The sequence below is a fragment of the Struthio camelus genome, chromosome 1 (genome assembly GCF_040807025.1).
Source record: "Struthio camelus isolate bStrCam1 chromosome 1, bStrCam1.hap1, whole genome shotgun sequence".
NCBI lineage: Eukaryota > Metazoa > Chordata > Aves > Struthioniformes > Struthionidae > Struthio > Struthio camelus.
The window spans coordinates 93,569,417-93,588,468 of record NC_090942.1 but is presented as its reverse complement, the minus strand read 5'-3'; the positions used below and the strand labels follow the sequence as shown (position 1 = coordinate 93,588,468).

The following is a 19,052-nucleotide window of genomic DNA, read 5'->3' as shown; positions in this document are numbered from 1 at the left end:
CGATCTGCAGCGTGATGTAGAAGAACCACCTAATCTTCAGGTGGCCTGTGTAAATGCTCCAAACTGTTGTCTAGTATATATCTGCAACAGCACATTACAGATGCATGTCGAATGATACAGAAGCATTTCTGTGATTGTGTGGTAACATGATGTTTCTCTAGTAACTTCTTGTTTACTTACACAGACAGAACGGCATCAAAGTTACGCATACAGTCTTAAAGGTGACATGCAAAAGGAAAAATGGGCAGCTTCCTTTACTTTCTTTTATTTTCCAAATTTGATGATTAGGAAAGAATAGGAAGAAGGTTTCTTTATGTAGATAATGGGGTTTTTGTGTTTGTGGGCTTCAGCACTGAAAGCCATGTGATGTGTTCTTCCTTTCTCATAGGCTTCCAGATAAAACCTTCTGACAGCAAAAACTGAGTAATTGAGAGAAGAAAGGAATTTTAGTCAGTGTTTAAGCTTAAGGCTTTTTTCCTTCCAACATCTATTTAACTTCAGTAACTTTCTGAACGGAGTTCTTTGTTTAAAAAATCAACATACCCTTTCAAATGAAGCATCAAGACTGGTATTTGCCAGGGAGATCTTAGAACTTGGTGAAAGCAGACTTGACGTTTCTGAAATTTCAGAACTTGAAACAGTAGTGTTTGGGGATAGAAAAAAAAACCCACTCTTTAAAAAGACCCTAAACTTTCAGATCATGATATGTAAATTTTTGTTTGAGATGCTTTATGCTCAGGACTTCAAAGCTGTGCTCAGAGGCCCATCTTACTGTAAATAAGGATTTTTGATTTCAGATTTCACACTGCCCTCCCTCTCCACATGACTTAAAAGTTACTTTGTGGAGAAAATATTACTGATATCTTTTTTTAATTTTTTTTTCCTGTCATAGGGAAGAAAAGATGTTCCTTTCTAAACCTTTTTTTTTTTCTAAAAGCACAGAATCACTTTTCTTTAGGGGAAGAATGCCACTTCTGGGCAGAGACAAAAATCTTAGCTTCTGGCAAAAGGCTGAAGTTTAAGTTGGTTCTGGGAATCTAAAAAAATAGAGAAAGATTTGTTTTATAGGCAGTGTTGGAGGTATAGACCTATCGAGTGAACTTTGCACATGGGAACAAGAGCGTGGCGTTTGTGCAGCTGCTGCCTTGCTGTCTGTGGGAGGGAACTCAGGACAGTATTGGAAGGTGAGGAAGATAAGACAGCTAGTTGTCTTGTTGTTGCTGATGTTACTAAAAGTAACCACAGGATGTTTTTGTATTAGTGTTTAGAATTAGTATTTAGAATTCCCTTAAGACAGAGTCCTAATAGTGTTGTAATTTGTGGTATTGCAATATCTAGCTAAATAAATAATTTATATAAAAACTTAGATACCAAGAAATTGAAGGCTTACATTCCCTCTCTCTCCTTGCAGCACGCTTTGTCTGTATTTTAATAAGTGAGTCCTATACCTGAAGTGCTGTTTAAAAAATACTATTATACTGAAACACATTTCAGCCTTATTTCCATATGCAAGTCCAGCCTTGAAGAAGAGAAGGGCCCTGAAGCTCTCTGCAGTGTGTGCGTGTGTGTGTTTCAGATTCATTCCAGAGTCTCCCCGCTGGCTATATTCACAAGGTCGACTGAGTGAAGCGGAAGATGCCCTCTACCTCATTGCGAAGAGGAACCGCAAGCAGAAGTGCACTTTTTCATTAAAACTTCCAGCAGAGAGGAGCCCCAGAGAAGCCGGCAGTTTCTTGGACCTGTTTCGATACAGGATTCTCTTGGGACGCACTTTGATCATGATGTTCATCTGGTACTTGAAATACTTTGTAGGCCCAGTTGTGATACTTTTGCTTCTTAAAGTCTTTGAGAGTGTTGCTGAGAATCAGCTCATCCTGCATGTCATCCTTACAATCTCAATCTTTATTAGGGACGCTGTGCATAAAAAGAATCTTTGTTTTATAACCATTCCTTAGTGCATTTCTAACCTGAAGGCATTTTTACAATATAGTCCTGAGGTACTTTATCTTTGTATTTCTGCCATGCTTTTTCAAGCTTCAAAATAGTTGAGAACTGCCTCTTCTTCTGTGACCCTCAAAGGCTGCTGAGATTAGTCATGCTGTCCTGGTCTTTGGCCCAAAGTTATGCGTTAATGCTTTCAGTCACCTGGATTTCTCATTCAATTATGTATGTAAGGAGCACATTAGCAGGTGGGTGGCTTACATCATCTAATGAACCTGTACCTTTTTTTAAAGGAAAGTGCTACCAAGTGTTGCCATAGTATGCAGGAGGGCTGCATAATGCTACCTAAACTCATTATCAAAAATATAACTCTCCAAAAGCGTCCGCTTTGTTTAGGGTAACTCTGCTAACCCCGAGCTCTTTTGCTGCCATTTTGAAATAAGCCTAATGGATAACATGAACTGCAAGTTCTCTGACAGTGCTGTTCATATAGTTGCTTTTTTAACCCTTATATTTGGGAAAGAGGTATTCATAAAGAAAAAAAGAAAGGGAATTATTTTGTCAAGAGACAACATAGAGCTACATTTCTGTTGTTGTTGCAAATGCTTAGTGCAGAACAGATGATTTTTATTATTCCTTAAATAAGAATTCAAGGATCAGCTTGCTGATTTACCGCAGAATGAATTAGTGACCTGTTTCTTGCTTCTCTGTTTAGAATAGACAGCCGGTCAGAGTAACAAAAGAAATGAAAATCAGAGTTGGAGAATTAATAAAAACTGGGCCGGAGTATAGAAGTTAAAGGAAGGCAGAAGTCATCTAACATATTTGAAAAAGGCGTTACGCACAGTTGGACGAAAATGGGCAAAAGTGAAACCCAGTAAAACAAATGACAAAGATGGAATTTCTCAAGTCAAACCATGTACTCATGATCATATTATAACTTCATTTTGGTTTATGTACATACATCTTAAGTGTAATCTTAGGTTTAACTGAGTAAGAAGTCAGGAATTGGCTCTATGTAGAGACAAATGGTTTCTTTCCATGGAAAGCATTGCACGCGTGTGTAGAAACTTTTTTAGACTCATCTTCTGAAATACTAAATATAGTTTAAACTGTATTGTTCCAGACCAGTGCCCTAATTTGGCAGGCAAAGCTGCTGCTCTGGCTTTACTTCTTTTTTTCCCATCTCTTACAGGTTTGTGTGCAGCTTGGTTTACTATGGTCTTACCCTTAATGCGGGTGACTTAGGTGGAAGTATTTATGCCAATTTAGCCCTTTCAGGGTTGATAGAAATCCCAGCATACCCAATCTGTATTTACTTGATTAACCAAAAATGGTAAGTATACAATTTCATTAACCCTTTCAGAATGAGTTTTCTTTTGCTCCCATTTTTCCCCCAAGATAGGTTTCCTGCGTATTGCATCTCCTAGCTTATGTCCATTGTTTGGGGCTTCCTGCTTTAGTGTTACTAGTTCGTTATGCCCTCCTGGGGAAATACATTTTATGTGAAAGTGCCAGTTACGGATCCTTATATCAAATAATAACAGTTTATCTTGTTCTAAATAGTTCATTTATCATTAGCTAATTGTCTAATTTTGGCTCAAAGATGAGGCTCATTCTCCTGAATGAGTTGCATGTAGCCGTGCTGCCTCCATGCTAACACAAGATGGCATTCTTCCCACCTCTGTCTTGTAATCCCTAGTCTCATTGTTAAGTCAAAGCTATTGCAGCTAAACTCAACTGGAACTGCTGTGTGATATCCTGTAATAGCTGCTATGTGCTCTGGTAGGTGAGCAGAACTGTTTTCTCAGATATTTAGCCTTTTCTTGAGCCGTGGAACTCTTGTCTTATTTTAATAAAATTCACTTCCCAGTCTCTTCTCTACATGTTCCCTGATCAGTTTTACACACGTGCACAGACAGTGGAAAGCAAACCAAAATTCTAGGAATTGTCAGCCACTGCATGAACCTTTCATAGTGCTGATTTTATGAAGAGAGGAATAGAAGTTTATTTTAAAAATTGTGGGAGAAAGGAAGCGTTTGTGGGAGATGGCATTTGGCACTTTCCAACTGCAAATAACAAGACTATATGTCTTTTGAGTGCCTGTTGCTCTGCAATCTGCAGATTCAATGTAGAATAAAACTTTCAGGTATTTGTTATCCTTTTTTGCTCATCAGGTTTGGTCGAAAGCGAACTTTGAGTGCATTTCTGTTCCTGGGAGGACTGGCTTGTCTTATTGTCATGTTTCTTCCTGAAAAGAAAGGTAAATGTTTCCTTTTGTTACTTGGTAAGAAGTTGGCACTTGGTAAGAAGTTGTAAACGTATCATCCTATAGCCTGAGAGTTTGTTGGTTGGCTTATGGCACATGAGCGGTTCCGTTTTGAAGGCAGATAAGCTAAGACGTAGAAAGAATAAGCAGCCTTCCTAAAACCTTACAGAAAGCTGTTGAAAAGCTTTCGACATGTGCTCTTGTCTTTGGATTCTTTCCTATAGTTTGATCAAAGCAGTCACTCCTTTTCTTTCTGACTTAATCCCAAAGAGTGATGTTGCTTGGGATATGTCTCTTTAGCCAAATGATCAGTGTCAACAGCACCCATGCAATTGCATGTATATCTCTAGGTGAAAGTCCAATGTCAAAAGATCCAAAGAGCTGAATCTTTGGGCAGGTTTCCCTGTTTTTCTCACTGCTCTCTAAGGTTCAAGTGTATGATTATGTTTTTAGTAATGTGGCTACATCAGTTAGTTCAGAGAGCGTTTTGGGAATCTTCTGAACCAAGGGGTCTTTAAGAAATTCCCCCCCCCCCCCCCCCAGGACACGTTAATGTTCATTTCTTGTTTTTCAGATGTTTAAAATTATAGAAACACTGTACATATTTTATATGTACAGTGAACACTTTTCTTTTGAAAGCAAAGCACATAAATTAATCACAGTTTGTAATATTTGAACATGTGTAACACCTGTCAAAGGAATGAAGATGCTTTAAACATCTTTTGAAAGCAGCATGATTCAAAAAGATTGAACATTTATGTGGGTAATGAGAATATGCGTAAGTAACATTCATTACCATCTAGAGTGATAGGCAAAACTTTTTTACATGGATGCAACTCAAATTTCCTAAAGCCTTCCGGATGCTAGAGCCCAGACGCTCAGAGATTTTCCTGTTAGACCTAGCGCCAGTCATTGAGTAGTTTAGCATCTCAATCCAAGCTCTCTTTACAACACATAGAAAGAAAGGGATCTTCAGAGGATAGAACTAACTGCCTGACCCTAAGAAACCAGCTGTGTGTAGAACTGCCAAAGTTGGCCTGTAGCGAAGTGCCTTAAGAAACAAAGCAGCTAACAGGCTGGAAGCAAGCGCCTGTCTCTCTGCTAAGCAGTAACAGATTATTCTGTAATCTTCCTTGGTAGGCAGGAAGCATGTCTTCTGATTTATTTAGCGTAAGCTAGCGAGCGTTGGCCATCCTGACAAAACTCTGAGCTGGATGGAATATTTGGTATGGTTCTGTATGGCATCTTCCTATCTTTTGTTTTTCTTCCTAAGTAGTAAAATTAGAAAGCACATTATCGAAGTGTGGAAGTGACACTGAACAAGGCTTTGATCACGAAGAAACTTGGTTGCTTTTGTAAAATATAACCATTTGTTTTTTCTTCAGTTTGCCAGCACAGCTAGTTTAGTATTTTTCTAGCAGTAATCTCAAAATGTTGGGTTTTAGTTTCAGCTTTTGGTAAGTTTATAGAATTTTTTTGTATCTTACATTTCTAAAATTGCTATTATAGTAGAGTCTTATGCAGGATTTTAACATGTAAAAATTAAATGTCACCAATTGTCACACTGAGAAGAAGGAAAGCAAAAGTAAATTTCTTGGTGTTTTTTTTTTTTTTTGTCTTGTACACTAGTTCAGTACTGTAATCTTTGGGTCTGTACAATCATTTAATCCAGACCTTTTCTATTGGATCATATTTAATGAAATGCAGACAGTTTTGGGCTAGTGACACACACGTCTGCCATGAATTTGAAAGGTACTTCTTCACTTACATTTCACAGTGTGCTTTATGGAGAATTTTCTTTATACAAATCTGATTGCATGCATAAAGAAAATACATCCCTAGACATAGAATATAAACTCTGCTGGGCAACTTCTGATGTTGCTGTCTAAGGCAAAGAAGCCTCTTTGGATTTTCTTGAGTTCTGAGAGTTCTCCTAAAGATACAGATCATCTCTGACAAATACTATTTGTAATAGAAAAATGCTTGGCTGTCATAGCAAACTCTTCAGTAGATTCTTTTTCACTCTATATTGTTGTGTGATTGACGTGCATACTGAGACATATTTCTGTATGATCCTTACAAGGGTCACATTTTCTCTATCAGGCACAGGAGTGTTCGCAGTGAATAGTCGCTCTCTCTCTTTGCTGGGGAAACTGACAATCAGTGCTGCATTTAACATTGTTTACATCTACACGTCGGAACTTTATCCCACAGTGATCAGGTAATGCAAGTTAAGGTCTTTTCATGTTTCTGGTTCCTCTATGTGATCACCTTTTACTTGTCTGTCTTTGTTTGTTTGTTTTTTCCTATTAACTACAACTTCTCATTTGAGACTTTCACTTATGTAAGGTTCTACAGATAACCAAAGCAGCTTAGTAAATATAATGATTATCTTCTCACTTCTTATACCTCCCTAAAATTTGCATTGTGCTTATCAGAATAATTATATTCTATATAAAACAGTAAAATAATCCCTTGGTGTGGCTGGTATGCTCACAGCCCTCTCCCCACTAATGAGGATAACAACAGTGGTGTTGATATTACTTTTTCATGAGTAACATCTCTAACTTTCTCAATGCTTTATAAGCCATACAACCCTCTTAAACATTCATGCTCATTTAACCAGCAACATTGAAGATGACCAGTCAATAAGCTTTGTAAAAATAACTTGATTCTTCATAGGTGCATGTGAGCAAGGGAGTAAGGATTCATTTGGTAGAGGCAGAACTACTGCACTGCATATGCTTGCAGTGACAGAGTAGACAAAAGCATTTGTTATACTGGTGCAATTTTTCCTAGATATTTTTCCCAGGTATGACCACCGATGACCACCAATGAAGGTGTATTATTGTGTGTTTCATGGGTGAGCATATCTACTGATAAATATGGGGGGTAAGGGAATTGATCTTTCCTTTCAGGAAAGGATGAGAGGCTTTGATTGGAATCGTGTTGTTTGTCTCTTTATGTGTGTACATATGCTAGAAGTCTGGATGTGCCTGGGACTTGTGCTTCTATTTAAGCACAGAGCATAGGCATTATTCCTGTCTTGGGATGCTTTCAGTTGCGTTTCGTTTCGTTTCTTTCCTTTGCCAGTTAAAGTGGTCAGAGTCATGACTGATGTTTTTCTTGTTGATAGAACTTTTTTTTTCTTTTTTCAGTCCTAATTCCTCCTACGCAAATGCCATTGATTAATGGTTGTCATTTTCTTCTTAGGAACGTTGGAATGGGTGCCTGCTCCATGTTTTCCCGTGTTGGTGGAATCATTGCTCCTTTCGTCCCTTCATTGGTTTGTCTGAACTTTTCACTGCTTTATTTATATATTTTTTTTTTCTGTGGCTCTGATGTATCAGAGACTTGCAGAGATGGGGGTATTTGGATAAGCTATGTATTTAATCTAAGATCTATGACTTGACAGTATTGTGGTAGGCCAAAGGCATTGAGGTGTAATCTGTGTAATTAAAGAAAATTCCCATCATTTAGTTCAGAAGATGTTTTAGCCCTATAAGAATTTTGGGACTTAGCCTTGGTACTTCGAAGGTATTGTCATTTCAAGATACCAAGATGGTGATTCCAAATTTAAACCCTAAGTGAGCAGCAGCAAAATAAAACGCTTAAGCAGTTAAAAAACTTGCTGCATCAGATGATAGAGCACAAAAGTTCATTAACTGATCTTTCTGAGAAGAAAGGATCAGCTTCTACTAGTTTTACTGTCACTATACTGCATTGACTGCCTGTGGATTATCATTATCAGCACAGCATTATATCTTTGAATGAATGAATGAATGAAGATATTACTTTGGAGACCTGAGATACTCGCAAGGCTACTGAGCACAAACTTCACAGCAGCCTTTCAAGGCAAAGAATCAAACATGAAGATGAAGCAAAACTGTAAAATTATTTCCCTTTTATAGGGATATGTGTATGCAGGTAAAATAAAGGGCCCGTTTCAAACTGCTTATGCAAACCAGGTGAGAATTCCTTGAACACGACAGAGATTTTATCTGGAATAACTTTCTTCTGTACTATCTTCCATTTTATTACTGCAGGCAGAGGTCCAGCAAGAGAGCGGGCAAGCATATTGGGCTTTTTGATCTGTAGACTGAAAGATGGGTTAGGTGAGAGCACTTCCCAGGCTACTCCAGGCAAAGTCAAGGCTGGTACAGATCTGTCTGGGAGACTTAATAGGCTGCTTTTATGCAGCAGTCCGGAGTACATCGCATTGTATCTAGTGGGGATTTGGCACTGCAGGAGACCCGAATCATTAACCTTGGAGCATCATGTTTAAGGGGGTCCCATGAAAATGAAATAACTCTAGTTTAAAAAAAAAAAAAAAACTATTTGAGGAAAAAAATAGATATTTCTGTGTTTTAGATTTTCTTCAACAATTTCAATGTATTTTCAGTTACTTTTGTCTGAGGACCTTACAAAAAAGGTGGAAATGGAAAAAGTTAATCTCTGATGTAAGAGATTAAATGTTACGTTTATATTTGATCACTGCCCATTATTGTTTTCTTTATTCAGAATTGCTTTTTGTTATACAAAATAAGTTTTTTGTTTTGAGGTTTTTTTGAACAAAGAAACAGTTAAACGCTTGGATTTCTGAAATGAGCCTACTTTACTGTTGTCTGAAAGTAAAAATACAAGTTTTGGGCCTATATTGTAGTTTATTTATATTTTTGCATGCACCTTTTCCGGTTGTACTTTTGCTTGTAACAGGACATGAAAACAAGGACAGGCATCAAAGGAAGGGTATAACAGTTCTCAGGGATGATAGGAAGGCCAAAGCTCGGTTGAAGCTAAAACTAGCAAGGAGCATAAATGTTAATAAATAGGGATTCCAAGTACACTAGCAGCCGAAGGAAACCTAGAGAAAATGTTGAGTTCAATGTTGAATGTGGTAGACGAGCTATTGCTGGATAAGATGACATAAGCTGAAATATTCAACATTTTTGCTTCAGTCTTCACAGGCAGAACCTGACCCCAAACCTCCATGCATACTAGCACAGTTCAGTAAGGAGAAGACCAGCTAACAGTGGAGGATCAACAGGTTAAGGACTACTTACAGAAGGTGAAAGTATTCCAGTCCATGGAACTGCATAGGATTTCCCAACAGATAGTAAAAGAGCTGGCTGTGACTGTGAGGCTACTGTCTATAATCAGTGAAAAATCATTGTTGTTGAAGATGGTCTCTGATAACTGGAGAAAAAGCTAATGCTATAGGTACCTTAAGAAGGGTCAGAAGGCGGATCCAGGGAGTTACAGGCTGATCAGCTCAAACTCTGTCCGTGGAAAGATCGTAGGAGATGACCTCTCAGAGTTCATTTCCAAGCATGTGAAAGCTGAGAAGGTAATTGGGAACAGCCAGCATGAATTTACCAAGGACAGTTCATGCTCAACCACCTTGATAGCCAGACATTTCATCACAGAAAGCAATGTGGATGAAGAGAAAGCAGAGAGTGGGGAAGCCTTTTGTAAGGCTTTAGATGCTGTGTCGCACAACATTCTTGTTTGGAAGCTGATGAAGTGTGGGCTGGATGAAAGGAGTAGTAGGTGGATCTGAACATTGTATGCATCACCAGGCTCAAAAGGGTAGTAATAAAGTCTCGGTGTTTCATTGGTGGCTGGTAACAAGTGGATAATGAGACCGAATGCATGCTCTGCATGTCTGCAGATGTTAGAAAATAAGGGAGAGTGATTGACACCTCTTGATAGTAGAGCTTCAGTAATGAGGGACCTTCTGGGCCAACAGAAACCCCATGAAGGTGAACAAGCAGAAGTACAGAATTCTGCTTCTGGTGTGGAATAATCCCATAGTCAATACAGACTGGCAACCAACTGGCTGAGTAGCGGCCAGGCTGAAAAGAACCTGGGGGGGGCTATGATGGATGTCAAGCCAAATGTGAGCCAGCAATGTCCTCCCATTACAAATAAGCAAACTTCACACTGAGCTACGTCAGGAGGTACATGGCCCGCAGATGAAGTTCCTTCCCAGTTGTACAGGGATGCGGAAAGACTGGGGAGGGTCCAGTGGAGGGGCAACCAAGATGGTTGTGGACCTAGAGCACAGGACTTAAAGAGGAGAGCTTGAGCAAGCTGCGTTCATTTGATCCAAGACAATTGGATTGCTGTCCTTTTCGGCAGCAGCAAACGGTTCTATAAGGATTAATGGCCACAAGTGGTGGCTTGAGGGTTACAGATTGGAAATTCGGAATCCCCTCACCAGAGGCTTAGTGCAGCCCTGGAGCAGTTCACTTGGAGAGCAGGCATCTCCATCCTCGGAGATTTTTCAGTATTTGCCTACACAAGCTATAGTTGACCTGGTCTAGTGTTGTCTGTGGGCCTGCTCGGAGCAGGAGGTTGGCCTAGCTGACCTCCAGAGATCCCTTCCAACCAGCATGGCTATGATTCTGTATTCTCGCTCCCTTCTTTACAGGCAAAGTGATGTTGTATTTGCTGACAAAAACATACATTTTTTTTAAACAAGAATCGAGAGTATAAATTTAGCAGGCATTTCTTTTAAAATCCATCTCAAAATCTATGTGGCTCTAAAGTACCAATACGATAAAACAGATAAGATTGGTAAGAAACAGTAAAATAAGTAGTAAGCTGTATGATAAAAATGAACACACAGGTTTCAAGAATGTAAGAATTTATAACACTAATTTATGAAGCTCCTGAAATATTTTTTTCATCACAGTTGCCTGATGGTTATAGAGGTTAGGTGCTTGAGTCGGCGCTATGAACTGCAAGGAACCAACCTCTATTTAACTATCTCTGCTCTTGTTTCCAGAAATCTGTACAGTGGTCTCTTCCATACATCGTGTTTGGAGTGACTGGTCTTTTGTCTGGGCTTTTAAGTTTATTGCTGCCAGAGACATTAAACAGCCCTTTGCTAGAAACAATTTCAGACCTGCAGGTATGCTCGTACTGGAGACTGGGTGATGAAGCCATGTCATTGCAAGCACTGGATGGCTCACAGGTAAATTCATTTTCTTCCTTGTACTTCTCCAACGTGTTTATTTCAGCTGTCAGCATGTATATGCCGCTCTAACTAGATTAGGACAGTGATTTTTGGCCTGTGGATGATTGGCCCCAAGGAGATACAGAAGATTGCTTAGTAATCTTACCCTCACATCTGAAATGTTTTCTGGAAATGCAGGCTGAAACATAGCTGGGTCAATTCATCCCTTCAAGACCAAAAGCTTACAATCCTTTCTCCTTTGAAAAAAGGACTCAGTGATATGAGTGCATCTTTCATCTCTAGGCTGGATTGCTGCAGCATGCTTCATGCAAAGCTGACCACTGAAGTTTCTGAGAAGTCTTAGATGTTAAAAAAAGACAGAAGCCTCTTTGTGAAGGACTGTTATTAAAGGCAGCATGCTGTATTTCTACTGATCTGCCCTGGTGGTTCTGCAATAGCAGTTGTTAGGTCTATCCTGGAGAGTCTTTAAATAGGTTATAGCTAGATTAACCTCTGAGATCTGTCCCATTACTGAATCTGGGAAATAAGATTAGTTGAAAATGCTGCAACTATAAAAACCCCCAGACATAAGCGTAAAGAAATATGGAAACAGGATGTTTTTCAGTAAGGTGTGCTTGAGTGTTGGATTCTCACATGACTTTATTCCTCATTTTGTCAAACTCCTGGACACCTCTTGAGGCGTGTACGTTCTTCCAGGTCTGTGGCGTTTTTTCATTATTGCTGTTTTGTGAATAAAGTAGGATTAGAAGAAAGTAGCTATAGAATTGGAAGTGAGTGTTTAAATTTCAGTAAGGACTCGATGTTAAATCCTGGTTCCTAAATTCGAAGTATCAAAGGATTGATAAAGATTGAATAAGTGGTCAGAACACTTGAAGGGCAAGTCTTACCAAATCAAATGTTGCCGGTCCCATTAGACTGAGATGAGGGAGGATCCCTGTAATACCTCTCACTTTTGTTTCTGGTGAAGAAGTCTGAGATTCGCAAGCAGTCATAGATGTATTTTCACAGAAATCAGAAGCAGAGTAAAATTTATTTCTAGAATCAGAGCAGTTGTTTCCTTTCAAAGGCTTCAACATGTTGCCTTGTTTACCAAGTTTAGCTGTAATAATTCTTGACAGGGCAGCACAGTTTAGTGACAAAAGCTCCTGTTAGGAAAGCCTGAAAGAGGCAGCCCTGTAACCATTGATTTTGTACTTTATCTACTTTACACGCACATTTTATAAGCACTTTTAACCATACTGCATAATGTGTTATGGCACCGCGTTCTTGCTGGCTACAGAAATCCATCATATACACTTACATCAAGTTTATACCAGCTGTTATTTCCATGATTACTTCATTATTGCAACTTAACCTTGCAGATGGCTTACTGACCAGAAACAATTCTAGCAAACAGCACAGATGTTTTAACTGAGAGGGGGAAAAAAATCACTTTTTTTTTTTTCTTTCTAACCAAATAAGGTCAGTACAGCCCTTTGGGGTGACCAGTATTGTCTGCCTATCAGTATTCACACAACTCAGTTTACTTATGTCAAGCAGTCTTCTCAGGTTTAAATCTTCCCTGCTCTAATTTCTGCAGGCTTTTTAAAAATCCCAGCCTCAACAAGATCCCCAAAAGAAACAAAAAATTGAGGATGCTCTTCAGGAGCTTTTTTCCCTAGGTGTATTCAAATGATTGAATCCGAATGAAGCAAAAAGAGCCAGTTTTGGGCCTGGAGTTATACTGTAACTTCAATGAAATTGCATCATCTGGAATGTCTGTGACACATAGGGATTTATTTTAAATCTACCAAAAGAGAAAGCATTGAGAAAATGGAAAGCTGTTAAACATTAACCCTATTTGACAAGGCCGTGGAGAGGTCTTGTGGAGCTGGCATACGAAAGTTGTAGAATTTATTTGGCATACCCTGAATTCCCCCTGTGGAATCCATTGTCCTTTTGTACCACCTTCAGGATAACATGCATTCTGGCTGCCCAGAATAGGGGGTTTTGTCCCTGTTAACATGAGAGTGTGATGTTCAAATTGGACAGCATCCAGTGATAGCCTGACTTGCCTCAAATAATTTTAGAAATCCAGAAAAAAAGCATAACATGATTCCCTTTATATCTTCTGACAGTTCTTAGGCCTCAAACTGTTTGAAATTTCTTTGCAGTTAACACACATTGCTGTAGCAAAACTCCTCTGAAGACAGATCTAAAGCTACAGATTTTGCTTGCATAGTTCTGTAAGTCAGGAATATGATTTCCTCCCGTGTGCCCCCCGCCCCCGCCCCCCCCCCCCCCCAGTATAACTAGGCAGGCAGAAGTCTTAAGGTGGATGCAAGCATACTGGAAAAAAAATCCTAAAACTAGGTGCAGTTCATATTAGTCAATGGAAAGATGCTACATTGGCCACAAGAAATCATTTAGCTGCAATAGCTGGATTTTGATTATGTATACGGTATAAATTATATTGTCAAAAGGACTCTGGCTGAGGTTAAATATGCCTATATTAGAGAGCTGCTGTCTGAACATACAAACTGGTAATGTTTCTTCCCTTTCTATAACACCTTTAGCTAGTATTGCAGGGGGATCTTTTTAAATAAACCTTGCAGTGGAAAATGTCCATGCTAAACATGGAGAAACAATTTTGGATGGAAAAGCTTTCACCTAATCAAGTAACCTGTGTGTTCCGAGCATCAATTTCCAGCAGGATACCAGGGAATAGGGACCTCAGAGTTACATTGGTAAAAGTCAGAAATCTGAGTAAGCTGCTGCTTCAAAACCATTCTAGCCAGTTTCTCTCCTGCATGTGTTTTCCCTCGTGTACTGATGAAGGGAGCAGAGAGAGAGTCCATCCAGTAGAAGCCAGTCTGTTTTCAAGAGATTTTGAAGAAGCAAGGGAGACACAAAATTTTGAGATTCACATAAAAGTGTCTTCTTTTTATAAAGTTTTGCTAAAGTGATTTGGCCTATCTTTCTGTTTTCTTTTTTCAGCATTCCAGCAGAAGTATAATGTTTCATGCTTGCATATTGTCTTGAGATTCATTTGTTGACTTCTCTGTTAACCAATGACTTCATTTTCCTTCTTAGTCTGGAGACAAAGATAGTTTTGCCAGCAGTGGAAGTGAAGATGAGGAGTTTTACGATGCTGATGAAGAAACCCATATGATGAAATAATGAAAAGAAGAAATGCTGATCTACTTTATGCCTTTTCTTACTTGTCCAGTCAGTGCACCTGTAAGACAAGAGAGAACTGGGGACCACCTGTCAGGGGACATAATTGGACAAGTGCCTGTGTCTTTCCTGCACTAGCAAAGGGCTTTGAGTACTGTTCAGGTTCATTACATCACTGGTAGTCTTCATATGTGCCAGCCGTTCAAATTCTTGTAGTTCAGAATGACAATACACAGACTACGTTTGAAGCCAGGTGAGATAGCAAGGGAGGGATAATGTATTTCTGAAACTTAGGAAATTATCCGCCATTTGGACAGGTCATCAGTGCACATGCTTGCATCTTCTTTTCAAGGTGGTTTATTTTGAGTCAGCATAAAACGATAAACTTGAAAACATTCATTTTTTTTCAATAGAATGAAATTGGTCACAGAATGTGCTGTGCACTACTCTAGTGGGAACAAATTCCTGAAACTGTATGTTAAAATGTCTTCAGCATGTTGGGCAGGGGAGGGGCAAACTGTGAACATATGGTATCTCCTTTTGCACTTGAACATGTGTCTAGAGTTACAGGGTGCAGCTGGTTAGTCGTGAGCTGTGCACAGACTTAGTAATGCTGGGAGGAGGGGCTACTGGAAAGACCAACCATAACATTTGCAGCATTCCAAGCATTTCCTTTTTGGTTGTCTTATGTGCGGGTTTGCTATGTGTTCCCACATCTCGAATTCCTGTTGCATAGCTTTGCCTACTTTAACCTTGCCCTTGCTTTGTCGTGAATGTTGAAGCACAGCAGCTTCTCTGTTTTTGCGGTATAATAAATCTCTTGGAGGAAATAATTTCATAAGTTGAACACAAGTGAGGTATTTATCATGTCCTATATAATGAGGTGTGTGTTAGAGTATATACCTCATGTTTCTGTGGACCATCTGTGTCTTTATTTCCGGAAGAAACTTGACTCTGAAGTGGTAGGAAGAACTGTAGGTTGCTGCTATGTTTTGAGGGTGATTGCCAGGAACGTTGCTACTATTTATTTTAAATTGTTGCGTGTAGATAGAGTTCTTAGAAAACTGTTTGAGCCAGTATTTACTTAGTTACTTGAGCTTGCTGAGGAAGAGAACTTCATTCTCCTGTTCACACTGAACTTCTTATAAATACTTAATTAGAGGGATGTGGAATCTTGCAATATGTAACATGAACATATGAAAGGTTGCTAACTACAAAGATGAGGCCTTCTTATAAGGATTAAGTTTTCTTGGTTACAGTTGTCTTCATCCTTTAACCTATGCTATTTATTAGGGTTGGTTTCCATAAAGTGCTTGTAGTTTGTTATACTTGGAGTTCCCAGTAAAATGGTACAAAGTGTTTGCAAGTACATTGTCAGAGTTGCTAGCCATTTTGTGGATGTTAGCTTAAAACTGAATTTAAAAAAAAAAAAACACCCAGAAAGAAGCCACATCTGCTGAATTTATTCCAGTTAAATGGGGAAGCTCATTTACTCTGAAAGGCAATGAGAGTAAACAATATTTGAAGTTTACAGCAAGCTGCCTGAACTTTGTTCACTTGGAACCTGTAACATAGAGCAAAGTACACCTACCCTGGTTAGTGCAGAGAGTAGCCTAGAGACTTTACATTCTAGCGTACAGTACTCCTGCTTGACTGAACTTGATGCAGGCATTGGATGTGAGTGAAGTAGGGAACTTCAGTCCCTGTAGACAATGTATTAGTTCCAGTGATGGTGACTTCTGTTACATTACCGTTATAGGAGTCATTAGAATTCCAGCCTGTAGTCTTCACCTTGTTTTTTTCTGTTTGTATAGCTCTCATGGAGGTGATAGGACACTCTTAAACCCTGCTGGATGTTCTTTCTGCCTTATTTGGCCCTCTTGTATGTAAGAAAATTGCTACAGCTAAGAAATAAGAAGTACCTGGCAATACTTGGAAAGTTTGATTCCGTTTGAAAGATTTTTTTTTTCTATTTTTTTTGGGGGGGGAGAAGGTTGTTTGGGTTTTTTGTTATTTGTTTGTTTTTATTTCACATTTCACATTATGGACAGCCAGAAAAGTAACTTTTAATTTTCTTTTTGTAGTTGATGGTTTCTAAATATATGAAACCAGCTTGCTTAGAAGGAAGCAATGGTAAGCCTAGAAGTATTAGCATGCTGCCATAACCTCGAGTTTCTTAGAGCGTTACTGCCTCTGTCCCGCTTTGGGCGGTAGCTAGAGTGAGCCTTCCTAGCTCCACAGTTTTATTGTCATTCACTGATACTGGCAGCACTGGTCGTGCCAAGGGATACTTCAATGTAGTTTTCATTACAACAGTAGGATGTAACAGTTCAGGTCAGATCATTTTGCAGGACCTGAGTTAGATTTTGTGACAGTCCTCAATTTATAGTGAAACTCCTCTCTCCACTCATGCATCTTTATCTTATAAATTATATATGTAAAATTGCAAAAGCACGCGTGAAGAAAACATCTGCAATTTTTTTCCATGACAGTTACTGCACTTTTTTTTTTTTAAACCTTTATTTAAGGTTTTGTTTTATTTTATTTATTAAAGCTTTATCTGTCCCATGTCTTCACCTATGCAATTTTAGAAGGCAGCTGCTGCTTTTTTGCATCAGCCGTAGGGACTCTTTATTGTTACTTTTCCTGGTTAGTTAATTCAGCTATTTTATAGGAGAGAATCCCTCCTGGAAGAGCTCGGCAACATAGTGTTAGGGTTCCTAAAATTACTTGCCCTGTAACTTGCCATTGTGCTCTGAAGTCCAAATCCCTTGTCTGTATTTATCTTCTTTTCAGGCGTTTCTGTTAAAGCTGGCCTACTGATACAGAAACCTATAGGCTCACCTTTTCCTTATGCGGGGAGTGTGAGGCTTTACAATATGAGGTACTCGCACCATATGTAGCGCTCCCTGGGGAGATATGCTGCAAAGTGTTTTGTAGCACATGTGGTGAGCGTATTTGGTATCTAGATGGAGCATTATTGTTAAGTAGAAGTTCTTCAGTTGGACAGTGCCTGCTGCTGTGGGTCGCACAACCATGTTACTTGAAAGTCTGACTCAGAAGGTCAGAGAACTCATGACTTTCAAGTTATATGTAAGCAGCCTGTGTAGGCCCGATTAATAATTCTCACAGTGTTTGGGCAGTAAATCTGCTCTGGGGAGCTGCTGGAGAGCTGAGGCTGGTGCAGCACTAGATATATCACTATCTATGGCATAGGATAATGCTAAGACTCTGAGCAAGCCAATATCCTTGCTATAGTTGAGTGAAGCGTGACAGCGGTATCCCGTGCTTGTTCCTAGGGTAGCTTTGTGTACTAAGCAACCTGTGCTGTTCACTGCTCCTAGTGTTGTGCAGGCACTAGGATACCTCCAAAGCATTAACTGCTTCCCTGGATTCCTTTGGTTTTGCAGCAACTCACTTAGTGGGATTGTGCTAGAGATGAAACTTCTGCACAGTCCTGATTAGTTGGCTCTTACCGCAGTCTCTGGTGGGACATGTTTGGTTCTGTTACCTGGGGAGCCCACAAGTGGTATGTGAATACTGGTAGGAGTGATGGGTAGTGACAAGTCACATGAGACAGCGTGGAGGAGAATTAGCCGAACGGAGTGAAAAGAATAGTGGATTCAAAGTGCTTCAGAGCGAGGGTAAGTGAAAACAGAAGATACTAGCTCGTAGGAAGAAATACCCTTCATGCTGCTTGTGTTGTCTTGAAACTCCTCCTTTCAGAGCTAGCATTGGTTCCAGGATGTCCTGTTAGGGGCACAGGTTTCATCATTCACTCTTTAATGCCAGGTTTGTTAGCACTGCTGCTTTAATGATGAAACTTTGCCTTGATCAAGATAAAATAGATGTGGTACCTTTCAGTTCTCTTCTGGACTCAGCTTTTTTACTAAATGGCTTATGATTGAAATCATTAAAATTTCTAAGCCCTCTGATGGAGAGTGCTGTATAACTAGGCATCGCTTAATTTTGCGGCTTCACATCAGAAAAAGGTAGGAAGAGTAGAAGTATTTGATACGCTTTTGTCACACAAGCTTTGGTGAAGTGATACTTCAGCTTTCTAAAAGGATTTTGCTGCCTGGCTGTTTCTTTGGTAGGTTCGATAATGGAACAGGAAAGTAATTTGGCGTGTTTATTTTTTAAACCACCTCCCTCAAAAACGAAGATAGTGATCTGCTTTTAGGGACTGGGAAAGTGTGCTGTACTTCAGAGTTTCCCTGAGTGATCTTTCACATACCGCAAACTTGAGAAGCTCTGTTAAAGGAGAGCTACAGGTAAATCACTGTTTAGATCAGAGTGCTGACGGAAGAACACATCAGCTGCTCTTCAGAGACACCGAATTAACATGGAACAGATTGTAGCTAGTTGCCACCTTTGATGTTATGGTACAGCCTCTAAAGATTACAGCTTACTTGTCCCAGAGTGTGTTCATGTACAGGCCTGACCTAAAGCTCTTGCTCCTGAGTTTTTTGCATAATCTCGTAACAGAGATTTGGTCAGTATTTTATAACTTTGTTTCAACTGAAGGATGGTGTGCTATCTTTAGGTTTTCCCAACTTGTTTGAACTTCTTTAGTAATGCTCTTTGACACAGCTGCGTCTAGGCACTTGTGCATGCAAGTTGCCAGTCTGGCAGTAAATATGTCTGAAAAGCCCATGAACAGCATTATCTTTTGATGGTGAAAGTTAGTCTGACCTGGCATGC

General features: G+C 39.5%; 1 protein-coding gene across 1 annotated transcript in view; it reads left to right on the top strand.

Moving 5' to 3' along the window:
- SLC22A15 (solute carrier family 22 member 15) overlaps positions 1-15,768 on the top strand; it is a 36,903-nt gene extending 21,135 nt beyond the window's left edge. Inside the window, exons 6-12 of the mRNA XM_068958379.1 lie at positions 1,577-1,792; positions 3,137-3,277; positions 4,119-4,204; positions 6,314-6,431; positions 7,424-7,496; positions 11,001-11,189; positions 14,265-15,768. Coding sequence (XP_068814480.1) covers positions 1,577-1,792; positions 3,137-3,277; positions 4,119-4,204; positions 6,314-6,431; positions 7,424-7,496; positions 11,001-11,189; positions 14,265-14,351 — 910 coding nt within the window. The 3' untranslated portion in view covers positions 14,352-15,768. The remainder of the gene's footprint in view (positions 1-1,576; positions 1,793-3,136; positions 3,278-4,118; positions 4,205-6,313; positions 6,432-7,423; positions 7,497-11,000; positions 11,190-14,264) is intronic.
- The last annotated feature ends 3,284 nt before the right edge of the window (positions 15,769-19,052 follow it).